General features: G+C 41.0%; 2 protein-coding genes across 3 annotated transcripts; one reads left to right on the top strand and one right to left on the bottom strand.

Moving 5' to 3' along the window:
• Positions 1 to 622: 622 nt before the first annotated feature.
• On the top strand, positions 623 to 8,560 carry LOC103989352 (leucine-rich repeat receptor protein kinase HPCA1). 2 transcript variants are annotated; one of them, XM_009408170.3, is made up of 19 exons: positions 623 to 1,259; positions 2,499 to 2,619; positions 2,715 to 2,786; positions 2,978 to 3,052; positions 3,156 to 3,227; positions 3,548 to 3,709; positions 3,804 to 3,878; positions 4,028 to 4,099; positions 4,189 to 4,260; positions 4,338 to 4,406; positions 4,715 to 4,789; positions 5,163 to 5,231; positions 5,330 to 5,461; positions 5,578 to 6,050; positions 6,166 to 6,315; positions 6,427 to 6,563; positions 7,076 to 7,295; positions 7,653 to 7,888; positions 7,966 to 8,560. In XM_009408170.3, exons 1-19 carry the CDS (start codon positions 1,151 to 1,153, stop codon positions 8,431 to 8,433), a joined length of 2,859 nt encoding a protein of 952 aa, XP_009406445.2. In that variant the 5' UTR covers positions 623 to 1,150; the 3' UTR covers positions 8,434 to 8,560. The 2 variants fall into 2 exon arrangements, with proteins under 2 accessions (XP_009406445.2, XP_009406444.2); XM_009408169.3 differs by having other exon boundaries at positions 900 to 1,259; positions 3,798 to 3,878.
• Positions 8,372 to 10,133, bottom strand: LOC135676996 (F-box/kelch-repeat protein At2g44130-like). Its single transcript, XM_065188795.1, has 2 exons — positions 8,807 to 10,133; positions 8,372 to 8,510 (listed from the first exon to the last, which is right to left on the bottom strand). The coding sequence occupies exon 1, from the start codon at positions 9,986 to 9,988 to the stop codon at positions 8,816 to 8,818; it is 1,173 nt and encodes a 390-aa protein (XP_065044867.1). The 5' UTR covers positions 9,989 to 10,133; the 3' UTR covers positions 8,372 to 8,510; positions 8,807 to 8,815.
• Between the last annotated feature and the right edge of the window lie 6,053 nt (positions 10,134 to 16,186).

Raw genomic sequence — 16,186 nt, 5'->3', positions numbered from 1 at the left:
TTATTAATTTCAACTTAGCTTTTATCAAGTTAATGGTTACTCGTTAAATCATAACACTATTAACTTTTTTATAAAATTAATGTATCATTAAAAAAAAGAAAAAGTTGAAATCAGATGATAGGATTGGCAACTGTCTATTTGAGACTGCTGAGGAAGAGAAATCTGCTTACTGGCCCTCTTTCCTTGTCTTAAATGAGTGAGGTAGGGATATACTGCTATTGATGTTGATGTTTCTTGGATTGTTGAAGAAATGATGTGATTGCAAATAGGACAGGGAATATCCTGAAAAGTCAAGGTTCTGTTGCCACAGATTGGTGAAGGGCAGTTGTTTCTTCTGGTGAGGTGATTGAGAAGGAGAAAATCATTAAATAGTTTCAACATCATTCTATTAGTGGTCAATTCCTAGTTGATAAAGATTAGCTATAAGATAAGATCCACCAGGATTCTTCACTAGTCAAGCTCCAAGTGAACATTCTCCCTTAACCAGATAAATTTCCATGGAGTTATCTAAAAATAATGGATTTGAACCAGTCAGTGAGTCACCATCTTCTTGACAAAGAAAGAGCTCCATGTGTACCAAAATTAAGAATCCCATAACTTGAAGCCACACTACATGTTCCAGCTGAATCAAATGCAGTGGTAGTCATGCTGAGTCTCCACAGGAAGCCATCCAAGCAACAAGTTATTTTATGTTTAGCTTGGCAACATGTCTTCCACACAAGTTTGAGAGCTTAGAATTGGTTCTTTGGAGTCTGTAATGGAAGAGGTGCATCAATGATACCGATTCTTTGGATAGAATCAGTCAATGAGTCACCATCATTCTTGACAAAGAAAGATATCCATCTGTCCCAAATTAAGAATCCCAGAACTTGAAGCCATATTAAATGTTCCAGCTGAATCAGTGCAGTGGCAGTCATGCTGAGCCTCCACAGGAAGCCATCCAAGCAACAAGTTATTCTGTGTTTAGCTTGGCAACATGTCTTCCACACAAGTTTGAGAGCTTGGAATTGGTTCTTTGGAGTCTAGAGGGGAGTCCATGATATTAATCTCCATGGCGGTGGTTTAAGGAGGGTTTTAAGGCCTTCTTCTTCTTCTTCTCCTTCTTCCAGAAAGTGTAAAGGAATATAGGCATTCAGAGTTCAGTTGAACCATGGAGTGTGGTTCTTGTCTTCATGGTGTGGGACTGGGCTGTCTAGTTTGCTTACTGATCCTTGCGCTTGGGACTTTGTTCACTTCAGCAGATACACTTCCTAATGAAGGTGAGGGCTCATATTGTTTTCCTTAATGATTCTGACCTTAGCTAGTGTTCGCATCTCTTTACGCCATGGCCGGGGAGTCAGCACGGCTAGGGTCGATTCCAGATGCGTAAGGTTGCCCGGTCTAGTGCTCGGGTCTCATAAGCTGGCGTCGGCCATCCCGTGTCCGGTGCAGCCCTTTGTTTCGGAGTCCTCGATGCACAGGGTCTCCCACGTTGACGCTCGAGCGTCGGGTCGGGTTTGAGCCTCGTCTCCCGAGGGTGACCTTCTTTCTCAGCGGGTGGCTTACTTCTCCGCTGCAGGGCTCCAGTACACAGGTCAAGATCGGGAGGGGGATTTCTCGACTCGACCCCTCCGAAGTTTAAGTTAGCTTTCGGTTGAACGAGCGAGAGTAGAACGCTTGAGGGGAAAAAACCTGCACCGTGTTGGATAGGCGATGGGTTTTTATGCCTACCCACGGGGGTTGGCTGCCCCCCCCCAGCCTCCTAATGGTCGTCGAATTCTTAAGCGGCGAACCCATACCTTTCGTGCTGACACCAGTTGTCTTATACGGCGTCGCTCCCGAGCGGCGATGTCCCTACTTTCGTGGGGCGGAGTTCTACTCGAGCGGTGCTGTTCCACTCTTTGCGGGACGGCATCGTACCCGAGCGACGCCGTCCCAATTCTGCCAATTCTCGAGCGGCATCGTTCTACTCTTTATGGTGCGGCGTCAGACCCGAGAGGCGTCGTCCCAACTTTTGCGAGGCGGCGTTGTATCGACGTGGTCCGCCACATCGACTTCAAAGCTTTTCGTTGGCGCTGATGTGGCTGTGGACGGTTGCCTGGAGGCGTGCTATCAAATTGTGCCCTATCAGCTAGAAATTTTGGAACTTAAAACTTTAGCCGACATGCACATAGGAGTGTAGATCTGATCATTTTTGTTATGGGAAATCCAAAAGCCTGTCTCCCCATTTAATGTTCATCCTGTGTCTGTATCAAGTTAAACTGTAGTGAGATTTCTTCAGAGAAGCACAATCTAGATTGGACAGAAGACCGTCAATCCAATCATATTACTTTCATTCAAAACCAGCAAATAGAAATATGGAAACTTGGATGAAATTTGTTCCTTTTGTCATCATATATATCATTTTCTGGATACTGGTTGCAGGACCAAAAATTATCATGAACCCTTATTGAGTTCTGTTTACTTACAGATGGTAACAAGAATAACCAGCCTAATGAATCTTTGTATATTTTGCATAGCTTCTGCTCTGGTTGGTGTGGCTAGTAATTGGCAGAACATTCCAAGTACCTGGGCTGGTGAGGATCCTTGCAGCAGCCACTGGGATGGAGTCAAATGTTCAAATTCTCATATAATTTCAATGTCAGTTCCAAGGATATGTTTCTTCAAGTATTTCAAGATTATTGCAACATAAATTATTTAACTTGGAAACTTCAATTGGAATTCTTGTGCATCAGAACCTTATCAAACTTGGGCATAAGCGGGATTCTATCTGAAGAAATTGAGGGTCTGCCAGAGTTGGTTCATTTGTAAGTTTCTCAATGATTCTATTTTTATCAACCAACAGGGCTTACATGTTGCTCTTTTGGTTAGTGAAGTTACAGTCTTTGGATTGAGGTTGTGATGCACCAAGTGTACCATTAATGTTTCTGCATTGTTCAATTAAGCTTCCTATTTCTTGTGATCATTCTCGTGTTCTGATTAGGCTTTTTACCCGCAGGGAACTGTCGTATAATGTAGATTTGAATGGACCAATCCCCCATTCCATTGGGAATTTGGTGAAACTGCAAAAATTGTAAGTTATGGCTTCCAAATTCATTATCGAGTAGTTGCAGAATGTTCACTAAGAGCGACAGCAGCAAAGAACTGAAACTTTCTTGTTCATTTTTTCTCTCCAGAATCCTTGTTGGTTGCGGATTTAGTGGCAACATTCCACCAGAACTAGGGAGGCTATCGAGTCTATCGTTTTTGTAAGATCTGCATCTCCCTTGAAGTTCACTGTCTTGCATGATTAAACCTGGAAGGGCCACACTATGTCACAGCCTTATAAACATTCATAAATACGATGACTTTTCATTTCCTGTAGAACTTGTCATAACTATATGATTCTTAGATTCACATCTGACTCTGAAAGATGTATGATTAACTTTCACCTTTTTCATTGAAGTTTGGTCTTCAAGATCTATTAACATTTGGAAACAGTTCAACATCTATAGTACTGTTGTGTGCCAATTAATAGTTCTTTCTCATTGTTATTACACTAGTAAGTGATTGCTCTCTATCTATACAGATCTCTGAACTCCAACCATTTACGTGGACCAATTCCCGGAGCTCTTGGTAATTTGTCATCAGTGCACTGGCTGGATATTACTGATAATATGATTTCCGGATCGATCCCTGTCTCTGATGGCACAAATCTTGGTTTGGATATGTTAACCAACTGCCAGCACTTGTGTGTGACTGTGTTCCTTTACCACTTGAGATTTAGATAATTTATTTCATGAGCCTGTTGTTATCTAAATGATCAATTTGTTTCCAAGTTTCAGCCATTTTAGCAAGAACAACCTCTCTGGGCCAATTCCACCCAGTCTCTTCCATTCAGAAATGAAACTGCTACATGTGTAAGATACTGAATCTCTTATCAAACTCTGTCATCTATGGTCTGAGGTTTTGGTGATACATTGATTACAAATTGCTATGTAGGGAGAACTTCAGAAGAAGATAATCTGAATTACTTGTTTTTGATATACTAAGATTATTCTTTGCTCAGGATTTTAGATAACAATCATTTATCAGGAAGCATCCCAACAACAATAGGATTGATGAGAACTCTGGAAGATGTGTAAGCAAAGCTGAAGATATGCTGTAATTGACACTGAATGCTGCATCCCTGCTGGTGCTTTTTGTGATGTTAGTTCTTGTTTGATTCAGGCGGCTTGACGGGAATGAACTCAGTGGAAATGTGCCTCCAAACCTCAACAACCTTACAAGATTGGTAGACCTGTGAGTGTAGTTGAATTAATCAAGAAACTATTTCAACTTCAATTACTCTCAAGAACATGATCACTTCTTGGTTGCAGGCGCCTGTCAAATAACCAACTTACTGGTCCCTTGCCAAATCTAACTGGAATAGATGGACTAACATACTTGTAAGCATTTAAAGAAAAAATATTTCTATATGGTTAACAATTTTTTATAGATTTATTGCCGTTGTAAATAATGGTTAGCTTCATTTAAGCCATGCGGCACTTGACCAGCTGTGGATTCAAGTTCAACAAGCAAACATTTGGACCGGAATATTATTTTCATGCCGTGGCATAAATTTTTTTTGCTTTATTTAAATTCTTTTCAAATAGTTTATCTAATATTTGACTGGTTTCTAGTGTCACTTCCTGATCAAACCTTTGGCTGTTTCATAATTAATGACTGTTGACTAACCAGATGGATTCTTGTGCAGGGACTTGAGTAACAACAGTTTTGACGAATCAGAAGTTCCATCCTGGTTTTCAACCTCTCAATCATTGACAACAATGTAGCTCTCCCTCTCTCTTTCTCTTCCTCTCTCCCTCCCTCCTTTTTAACATTTTGTGTCTATCATGTGTGTATGTGTTTCTCTTTAACCATCCAAACTCAAAAAAGCATGGAAGCTCTCCATTAGATAAATCAGAGGTCATCCAAATTATGGAAAAGAAGGGAGATCATATTATCAGATAAAATTCAAGTGAAGTTTTCATAAGTTGGAATTGGAGATTGTAACCAATGCTGTAGCAGATAAGTCAAGCCAACACATGCACAAAACAAGTCCATTGGAGATCACAGACCATTAATTTAATACATTTGTCTTTCAAATTCAAGAATCCTTTATCAAGCAAGCTGGGGTCTGAATCTTGGTATCCTTGTCACAGAATCCTGGAGTACTTGTCTATTTCAGGGCAGATACCGACATCTCTATTTGTCTCACAATTGCAGACTGTGTGAGTGTATTTTTATAAGCAATATTTTTGTGATTAAATGTCAGAAAATATGTGGCTGCACAAAATTATCGAGCTGATGCTTCCGATGGTTGATGCAGGAGGCTTAGAAACAATCGCTTTAATGGCACTCTGGACCTCAGCGGCCAAATCAGCAGCCGGCTTTCACTTGTTGATTTGCAGCATAATAATATTCAGAAGATAAACACTGGAAATTACTTGCAAGAGCTAATGTTGGATCCTGCCATTATCTTTTCTTGTCTTCATTTTGTTGGTCTTGTTTAACATGAGCTAGGATCATAGTTCTTCAGCTAATTATTGCTCTTACACTATGACTCCATGCCTGCAGACTTGTCGATAATCCATATTGTGAGGAAGGAGAATCAGGAAGCAAGTATTGCACAATTCCACAGCAATCCAGTGATACCACCTCAACACCCAACTGCAGAAACAGTTTATGTCCTCTAGATCAAGATATGGACTCCCATTGCAGTTGTTCATGTCCATATAGGGGAACTATATATTTTCTGCTCCAATATTTCTCTGACATTAATAATTCATCACACTACTTTTCTTTGGGAACTTCTTTATACCATGGATGTCTGGAATATCAAGTTCCTGTCAGCTCAGTTTCTGCCCTAAATCCTTACATGAACAATGACCACTATCTTCAGATTGATTTGAAGTTCTTTCCAGATAGAAAAGTTTATTTTGATGAATCTGAGGTTTTCCTTATCTCATCTTTGTTCAACAATCGGAACTTTACTGTTCCACCTGAATTCGGACCCTATTATTTCAGAGGCCAACAATATATATTTCAAGGTAACTGCAGATATAACAGAAGCTGATTTCATCCCAATTGTTACATCCAACAAATTTAGGACTTGCATAAGTAGTTTCTAAAGAAAAAAATCTATGTTCCTACTATCCTCTTCAGGAACAGTACCAGGTTCAAAATTAAAAAAGGGTCCCCCTGTAATTGGTGCAACAGTTGGTGTAATTGTTCTTTTATCAGCAATAATATGTTTGCTCATTCTTCACAAGAAGAGAAAGGCTAAGGAGGCTGCTTCACGATTTCAATTTTCTGGTAAGATCATTCCTCAGATGGACCATGGCATGCATTTTGAGCAAACTTTACATGAATTATGTTTTATGCAAATCAACACTAGCAGTATGTAAACTACTGAGCCTTTGACAGGATTGTGGAATCTCAGCACAAGTAGCAGTAGCATTCCACAGCTGACAGGGTCAAGAATTTTCTCACTTGAAGAGATAAGGAAATGCACCAAGAACTTCTCGGAAGAGAACTGTATCGGAAGTGGTGCTTATGGAAAGGTCTCTCCACTCCCTTTTTCCATCTCTCGCTCTCATATTTTGGAAGTAAACGTGCAGTTTATCGTTAAATCTATAAAGCAATGAATCATATTTCATTTACTGACTGAAGAACCTAGACGCAATGACATTGATAAAAAAAAATTAGATTGTATGAGAGTCGAAGGTCCTACATAAAAATTATCTAATTCTTGATTAATTTAAACTCCATATGTCGGATTCGAACGAATTTATCACTCATGTGAGTGTTAAATCTATGCTGAAAACACTAACATAATCAGAAGATGCCTATCATTCTTTTTTATCTGAGATATGATGGATTAAGTACTCCTAAGCCAAAATGGTGCTGCATGAGGTGATTCTTGAAGTCTTTATCTGTTAGAGACATTTTAGTGAAGCAACTGCTGATCACCTAGATTTTGCTTTCTGAAAGTTGCATTATATTTTTCCTACACAAAACATTTTAGATCAAGAAATCAACCTCAGCTTCAGATTACTGGTGGTTACTTCTGTAGGTATACCGAGGAGTATTAGCTGATGGACAAGTTGTTGCCGTCAAAAGAGCTCAGCAGGGATCAGCACAAGGTAATCAGGAGTTCAAAACAGAGATTGAGATGCTGAGTAGGGTGCACCACAAAAACTTGGTCAGTCTTGTTGGTTTGTGCATCGACCACAATGAGAAAATAGTGGTGTATGAGTATGTTCCAAATGGCACTCTCAGGGAAAGTCTATCAGGTACTTGCAATCTCTTTACAGCATACTTCTTGTCAGTTGAGCTCCATGCATCACCTAGATTCTTATCTGTTCTGCAGTCCTTGTTTCAGTTCATTCTTTTCTCTAAGCAATATCTCTTCCTTGAATTGGGCATGTCTAAGTGTTCATCACGCACAAGAAATGTTGCCATAGAAAGGGTCAGATAGAATGAATTCAGTAGATGAGATCACAATCTTTCTCGACCAAAAAAAGTCTTATACAGATAATCATGAAACCTAGTTGGCTCATCTTTGAACTTGATTTCATATGGTAAGTTTTACTAATAATTTCCTAGTTTTTCTTCACAGAGAGAATTGATTCCTCTTTTGTGGTGTGCAGGTAAGTCTGGAATACGTATGGATTGGAAAAGGAGGCTTCGAGTTGCCCATGGTGCAGCCAGCGGTCTTGCCTATCTGCACGAGCTCGCAAACCCCCCCATCATTCACAGAGACATCAAGTCCAACAACATCCTTCTTGATCATCGTCTCAACGCAAAAGTCTCCGACTTTGGTCTCTCCAGAACATTGTTTGATGACGCTAAACGCCACATTACTACGCAAGTCAAAGGCACAGTGGTGAGTACACACATCGCAGAGGAAAAGTTCTGCAAGTTGCTTCCGATGAACACCGACCTGCATCCTCCTCATCGCAGGGCTACTTGGATCCCGAATACTACATGACGCAGCAGTTGACGGAGAAGAGCGACGTCTACAGCTTCGGCGTTCTGCTGCTGGAGCTGGTGACTGCAAGAAAGCCAATAGAAGAAGGACAATACGTCGTGAGACAGGTGAAGGATGCTATAGACAAGCAGAAGAATCTGTTGAATCTTGATGAGCTTCTCGATCCGACGATTGCTACTGTCAGTGCCTTACGTGGGTTGGAAAACTTCATCAACTTGGCAATGAAGTGCGTGGAGGATGAAAGCCGAGACCGGCCTTCGATGAGCGAGGTGGTGAAGGAAATCGAGAACATCATGCAGGTGGCGGACGTAAACTCCACTGCGGAGTATGGATCGACTTCTCCACCCTTTGCAGGTAAGATTGGGGGAGGACTTGCAGGGACTGGTGAAGATTTCGAGTACAGCAGCGATCCATTTTCTCCAAAAACAGAGTCCAAGTGAGAGTATCGATTTCCATGATCTATAGTGCTGATGTTTGAGATGTAGAATTGGAGAGACAAGAGTTTGATGTTGTTGACCTGTAAGATATTAAGTACTGATTGAGAAGATAGTGTGTTAAGTGCATTCATTCTTCTTTAGTGTCGTTGAAGGCGAGGAAATCATAGGAAAAGCACGCCTCGAACAGCTGACATATCCCTTTGTTTAAAGAGGGTATATAACATTATGCACGGGACTCGAAAGAGCATACATAATATATGCAACAGGTAGCCTCTCATAACCCACAAAAACCCGGTTCGATTACACCTGAAGCACTGGGTCATTATTATAGTTGTACGTGGAACAGTGTACTGAGTCGAGGGAAGGGGAACCGAACCGGTTTAATTTAGATCCGGACCGCTGCGGCTGAGAAGACGAAGCCCGTGAAGCCAACCGGCGTCACCACGCGCGTCCACCGCTGCGGCCCCACCTCCAGAATCCAACCGCGATGGCCCCCACCGCCGACCTCGGCCTCGGCCACCGCCTCTGCCTGCGCCGCCACCACGAACACCCTCTCTCCGGCACGGCTCACGGCGGCCGCCGCCGCGCACGGCCTCATCCCTCCCGGCAGCGGGGCCACCTCCCTCCACCCCTTCCCGCTCCCCTCGTACTCCCTCACCCCACCGACTCCACCGCCGCCCTCCAGGCTCCACATCCTGCCCCCAGACACCCACACGCAGGTCGCGCCGCCCGCCTCCCCCAGCCCCTCCTCCCTCGTCCATGTCCCCGCTTCCGCGTCGTACCACTCCGCCGCCCCCACGAATCGGCCCTGCCCCTCCGTCCCATACCCACTCACCGCCCAGAACCGCCCCCCCGCCGCCACCCCCCGGCACTCGTCCCGCTCCTCCCCCATCTCCGGCAGCGCTGACCACGCGTCCACCGCCGGATCGTACGACTCCGCCGACCGCAGTGCGTTCTTCTGCCCGTCGTGGCCCCCCGCTACGTACACCCGCCCCTCCACCGCCGCGCACGCGAAGAAGCTCCTCGCCGCCTTCATCGCCGCCCCACGACGCCACCCGCCCGTCGCCAGGTCCAGCACCCGGACCTCCGCCGTCGGTTCCAAGCTCGCTCGGTCCCAGCCCCCCAGCAGGACCACCTCCCTACCCACCGCCGCGACCTGCGCGAAGAGCGGCACCTGTTCTGGCGTGACCACGCGGTGCCACGACCCGAGCGTCGCATTGTAGGCGCTAAGCCCATACACCGGCGGCCGGCAAGCGGCGGCCCCACCCTTCCTCTTCTCCTCCCCCTCGTCAGAACCGCTGCCCTTGTCGACGGGGACGACGGCCTGGACGAGGAAGATCAGATCCTCCGCCACTCCGATGCGTTCCCTGTGGCGGTGGAAGGAGGGGGCGGTGACCAGATCGCGCCAGCGGGGGCAGACGAGTCGGAGACTCGGGTGGAATCGGAGCGGGACGCGGGCGAGGCAATCCAATGCTATGTCATCCGGCAAACGCGGTATCAAATCCTTGTGACACTCCTCTCCCTCTATCCCTCTTCCTCTCTTCTCTCTTCCTCTCATCCTACAGTTTCTCTCTCGCTATGCACTCTCTCTCTACTCATTTATGGTGCTTTTCTTCTCATCCTCTCATTCGTGAATACTGTTGCCACTGAATGGTAGTAAACTTGTGATGCAAGGATGGGGTTGGATGGGGGTTTAAGTAGAGAGGGAGCAAGTGTGTTTGATGATTTCATTTCTTGTGGATCTGTATATTTGTGGTTCATGGGGCATCATGGTAGGGACCCATAATTCTAGAGATGCTACCATTACCAGTTGCAAAAATTCCATAATTCATAGGAATAATATTTATTTTTGGTATTTAAAGATCTTGGGGCCAGTAAGATGAGGGACAATCAATTAATGATAGGATAGGAATCATCATCCATGGAATTTTTTTTAATTGTGACTTTGTATGACTCAATGGTTTGGGGCCATGTGTGAGGTGTGCGGGACAATCAGTGTTAGGTCTTTTGGGTACTGGAAAGAGCAAATCACATGTGATTTGGATGGATATGTAGAGAGAGATGGAGAGGACAATGGATTGGCAATTTTAGCTTGGAAGGAACTGCCAGAGAATTCCAGAAGCAATTAGGGAGTGGTGACTCTGTTCATTATAATCCTGAGGTGGAAGGAAAACTTGAAGTTCTATTGCTTCTTTTGTTTTCAAGCTATAGAATTTGGTTCTTGGGAGACTCTTTGAGTCATTGAAACGGTGAGGCTTGATGGGTATGGAGACATGAGATGAGATCTTCATCTTCTGTGCCATATGGAGCTGTTTGTCTTGGGGTCAAGTGGTGGAGTTTGGCTGAGTGATGCCACTTATTTTGCTTGTTGTTTTGTTGCACTGCATGATAGAACAGTAAGAACAGGTTTTAGAGGTTGTCAATTTTAGGAAGAAAAGGATATTCATCTGGAAGCATTGCCTCTTTTTGACAGAAGAGTGATAGTGACTCCATCTTGGAGCAGTTCTGGAACATCAATGCAACTGCACTTCATTAGAAAAATGTAATCAAAATGGTAGGTTTGATGATGATCTTGAGTTGAGAAACATAATAAAAGGTCAAATAAGTCCAACTTCACAGTTGACAGACTCAAAATTCACCATTTCGGTTATGATGTTTTGTTTCTTGTGATTAACTCTCTGACCACTGGTTATTTTCTGAATGAAAATTTAGTTATTTTACTCATGCCAAATGCAGATAGTGATCCATACTCGAGCATCATTAAAAACATGCTAATTGTCATCCATGGTTGAATACACTTGTGCATATCCTGTGAGATGTGGTTTTAGATTCTTGATTTTCGTGGTTTACATGTTGTCATCAGAAATCTTAGATTGAAATGTTTAATGAATCCTACTTTTTCCATGTGTTCATTTAAGCTCAGATCAGATTAGGACTATACCGAACAATGATGTCGAGGAAGAAGATGAAAATAATTGGGCTTAAATTCAGTTAGCTCCTTCAAAAATTCTATCTTGCTACACTTAATATCCTGAATAGTTGAATGTGCGTACCAGTGGATGGTTTTAGCAAATTTTCTGCTTTGCACTTCATTGTGCATATGTAGCATTTAACTGCTATTGTCTATTAAAAGATGCCAAGGAATTTTCAGTGTTGTCCTTATAATATTCACCTCATTGGTCTAATCACCATTAATTTAGCTCTAAAACCTCTGCTGGCTTAAAATTCCAGTATTTGATCTAACTTCCATTTTGAGCTGTGCTGATAAAACTGGTTTTGCTAGTGCTATATGGATATGTTAGCTAGCATGGAATTATATGCTTAGTTTGCAGTGTTTGATACTTCTGGGCAACCAGTTCTCATCAAGAGATGGTTTCCATGTCAACAAAGATAAAAATAATGTTGTCAGATAGGTGTGCCAGTTCTTGATTTTTTCTTTGGCATAGAGTTCCTTCTGCCAATACAAATGCAAACAATCAGATATGCAACAAGTTCTGAAAGTAGCAAGTTTTTACCACCATGCTCGAGAAGAGCTTTCAAGAAATTGGATAAAAGACTTCAAACTTTTGTTCTGCTACATGTCAAACTTTGCACAATATGCAAGTGTTTGATACCCATGCAAAAGCTCTTAAGTACAAGACTGCGACTTGTTCAAGACTTCATCAATCCTTATCCTTTTAGATAAGGAAAGTGCTCAAATGTGGTCCCCAGTCCCAAATAATTTCCAAAGATTTTTGTATTTTTCTCACAACTTTAGATCACATCTCACTGCTAGTGTGCTGGCTGCCACAGCCAGTCTTTGACTATAATTATGAAGCAAGATGAAAATGGCTGACAGTGGGTCTGGATAAGTCAAGTCTGTCTGCAACAGATTAGTGTTCTGATTCATGTCAAACAGCATTTGTTGCAGGAAGATCTCAACTCAGTACCCTCATATCTGATGAAAAATTACCTTGGAATCACACCAATGAAGAGCCACCCTCTCCATGCAATGCAGAATATAAAAGAGACATAATCAAAGCACAATATGGTCTTTGTCATCTTCTTGGTAAATCAGTGATCAAATTCTGGATTTTAGAAACACAACCACTCTGACAGCCACAAGTTGTAAGATATCATAGTCCTTGTAATGTATGTGCTTGTCTCAATTCTTCTAGAAGTTTTTGGTAGTGGTGCTAGGGGCCAGATCATCCAAGTAGGAGGCTCATTCATTATAGGTGATAGTTACCCTGACACAGCAATACTAACTTTGCTGGAAAAAGACATCCTTTCTCTTCTCTTCCTCAGCTTTTGAGATACTACTGAATTTAGTGTCCCACCTTCCACTGGAAGGTAGCAAATGAGTGAGAGGAAGAGGACACCAGGAGAGGTTCCTACATGACATCAATTTTCAGAAGATTTTCTTGGGAAAGTGGACAAAGAGTCTGACAGCAGACCACATGAATTCACTTGCCCACTTGTTGTTCTGGAAGGCTTGATGGATGAAATGCTTTTAATTGTGAACTGTGGTGCAACTTTGCTGAACTAATTTGCTCTCCTTAGCAAGTTGGTAAAGTTCATCAGTAACTTAGGCAAAAGAATTTAGAACTAATTCAAGAAACTTAATGAATTTGTTGATGGTTCTGATAATGCCTCTCCAGGCATAGATTGATACTTCCATAGTTCCATGTCCATAATTTTCTCTCCTTCAGCAAGTTGGTAAAGTTCATCAGTAACTTAGGCAAAAGAAGAATTCAGTAACTTAGCAAGTTGGTAAAGTTCTGAACTAATTTGCTCTCCTTTAGCAATATGGTAAAGTTCATCGGTAACTTAGGCAAAAGAAGAATTCAGAACTAATTCAAGAAACTTAATGAATTTGTTAATGGTTCCGATAATGGCTCTCCAGGAATAGGCTGATACTTCCATGTCCATAATGCAGTCTCAAATATTTGCCAAAATAAGGACTTGCTTATTATTTCTGCTTGATCTGTTACATTTGATTGTTCATATATAGACCAAGACTTTTATGTGGCTTCTGCAGTATTATATGGTCAACCACAAAATGACTTTCTGTTTGTGTGATATCTTATATTTTCTCTTCCTTTTCATTGGATGAAAGTCTCGTTTTGATTTAGCAAATTTCTGAGTAACGACTTATTGTTACTTTGAATGAATAAACATCTGTAAATTGAAAAAGAGAAAAGAAAAAAAGAAAAGCGAGCAAAATTGACAGATTGACAGATAAATCATTCGGGTTCTATGTTTGGATCTTTCATAGTCATGTAGAATAGAAAATAAGGTAAAAAAGAAAAAAACAAATTCTATGGGGCAGCACTGATAAAGCAAAAAGCTTAGCTAATGATATATTGTTCTGTAGGTAACAAAGCAAACACTGATTGATTAAGGGGTCTCAATCAAAGAGATAACAAACATCTTACATAGAGCAAAATCTGGAACCACAGAAAAGCAAAAGGCTTGGCTAATGATATATTGTTCAGTAGCTCCATGATTCTTCTTTTTGCATATTAATGTATATCAGCTTTCTTCCAGTATGTTCATTCATCGTCAAGTGACTGATAGAGTCTTGATGATTTGGGTAACAGGAGCACATATCTCCCAACTTGTAATTTTGAATGCAAGCAAATAAATTAATCTATTGGTTGATGGACAACTAAGTAAATTGCATGCAGTCAAATATAGATCTTGTAAGTAACATCCATTTACCTTATCTGAAAAGGCACAATTGTCTGGGCTTCGTAAGATTCTTCTGTTTCAGTTCAATGAGCTCTAAAGGAGAATCAGATCATCTTTTTATAACTTTTTCAGAATGATCTTCTATCCTTGCCAAATCTAGCACTTGTCTTAAAGTCTCTTCTACTTTGCTTAGGTTCTGTAAACTCTCTCTCATTTGACAAACTCTTTTTCTGTGATTCAGAAGAACACAGAAGCTCTGCCAGATTGAAGCCCCAAGTTACAAGCTTCTAGGCTCAAGGTCAGGAAAAACCATTTGGATCATGGAGGACTGATCCAAGCAAAGCAGATCTTTTGTGCTTACAGCAAAAATTATTCTGAGTTGAGTGCTGCTGTCTACCCTTCAGTTAATCTTGCTGCTGCTGAGCATCCTCAACAGGCCCTCACTATAAATCAAAACACTAGAGCAGTCTCAGCTCCTTTTTTTTTTTTTTGCCAGTCAAAGATTTATCAGAATATCGATCAACTGAGAAGAAATCAATGACAAGGGCTTGACTCAAACATCAACCTGTCCAGTCTCATCTGCATCAGCAAATTAATTATGCAGCAGAATCATAAAAGAATGCTGGTCTTATCCTCCATATAAGATACTGTTGGGAAATTATTTGATGTGTTCACAACATCCTGCTAAGGATGGAAGTGAAGCAATAGCTCTCTCTCTCTCTCTCTCTCTCTCTCTCTCTCTCTCTACACATTCTTTCAACAGCAAAAAAGAAGCAGATGTGTGGACCAGCTGCTTCAATCATTGACACCAAGTCAAAAAACACAGCTTGATAGAAACTTTCAGTTATGCATTATTGAGAAGCTATCAGACATACCTATGAGACATGCTACAATTGTTTGTCCTAAATAATTGTATCCATTTGAGGATACAATGAGGTGCCACTTCTTTTTTTTTTCTTAGTAACAAATTTGTCCTTTTTTTCCTTTTTACTAAAAGAATCTTTATACACTGCTAGAATCTTTAATCCAAAAAGAAAACTATGCATTAAGGACTGAGACACATACAACCATATCCTCTCATATCAAATAAGAGCAAAACTATCCTTCCAAAAACTGTCCACACTATTCACCCATGCATAATTGAACCTTTGCCTCTACAAAACAATAAAGATACCTCAAAATAACAAAAAGATATGTTAGATATCATCTGAAATTTACACCAAAGCTACAACATACCTCTCCACCTGCTGAATATTTTTGTAGTGTTTTCCTTTTCCAAAATAAGAAGTTTTAATTGACAATGAAAACACTCTCAGCATAGGAGAAAATCAACTCATAAAGCTCAAAATGAAAATTTTCATTCCACAAAAAGATGAACTTGGTTTCTGTGTTGACAGAACGATTGATTTCCGTGATTAAAGATGATACATGAAAAATATCTTTGATGATATATAGCAATAGTGGTGACCAGTCTCTTCGACTCTGATTCAACATAGAACATGAGTGTATCCATGTGATCATTTAGCCTTTAACCCCTCTAAAATAGCTCGAGCTTCACAAGCTTCCCCATCAGCTCCACAAAAATATAATTTTCATCAAAATCACATGACAAATAACCCACAACACTATGAAATTATCTTGACTCTAAGATCCATCATTAGTATGTTTGATCCAACAATCCTTAGGTTTTTTTTTCACTTAAAATGGACTTGGGTCCCCTTAGGGTTCACTTTCACTCAAAAGCCTTGCAATATGATTCATATATGTTATTGTTTAGGTTTTTGTCTCTCCTTACACAAATGTAAATATAGCAAGTTTATGATACAAGTCCCTCCAGATATTTACATATTTCTTCTTGAAATATAAATCCTAAATACTATATTAACCACCACCAATCATATTCAACAGTAGCTAATTTAATTAAAAATAAAAATTTAATATTCTTATAATCAGTTTTAAAGGGACAATCAGCTACAATCAACTCCACAAGAGGATATATGTTAATTTAATTATATATATATATATATATGTATGTATTTATGTATGTACGTATGAATTTATATACTAATATGGTTAATCTTCA

Source organism: Musa acuminata, chromosome BXJ1-6, assembly GCF_036884655.1.
Source record: "Musa acuminata AAA Group cultivar baxijiao chromosome BXJ1-6, Cavendish_Baxijiao_AAA, whole genome shotgun sequence".
NCBI classification, from domain to species: domain Eukaryota; kingdom Viridiplantae; phylum Streptophyta; class Magnoliopsida; order Zingiberales; family Musaceae; genus Musa; species Musa acuminata.
Note: the sequence above shows the minus strand (reverse complement) of the source record. Positions and strands in the feature narration are given on the sequence as shown.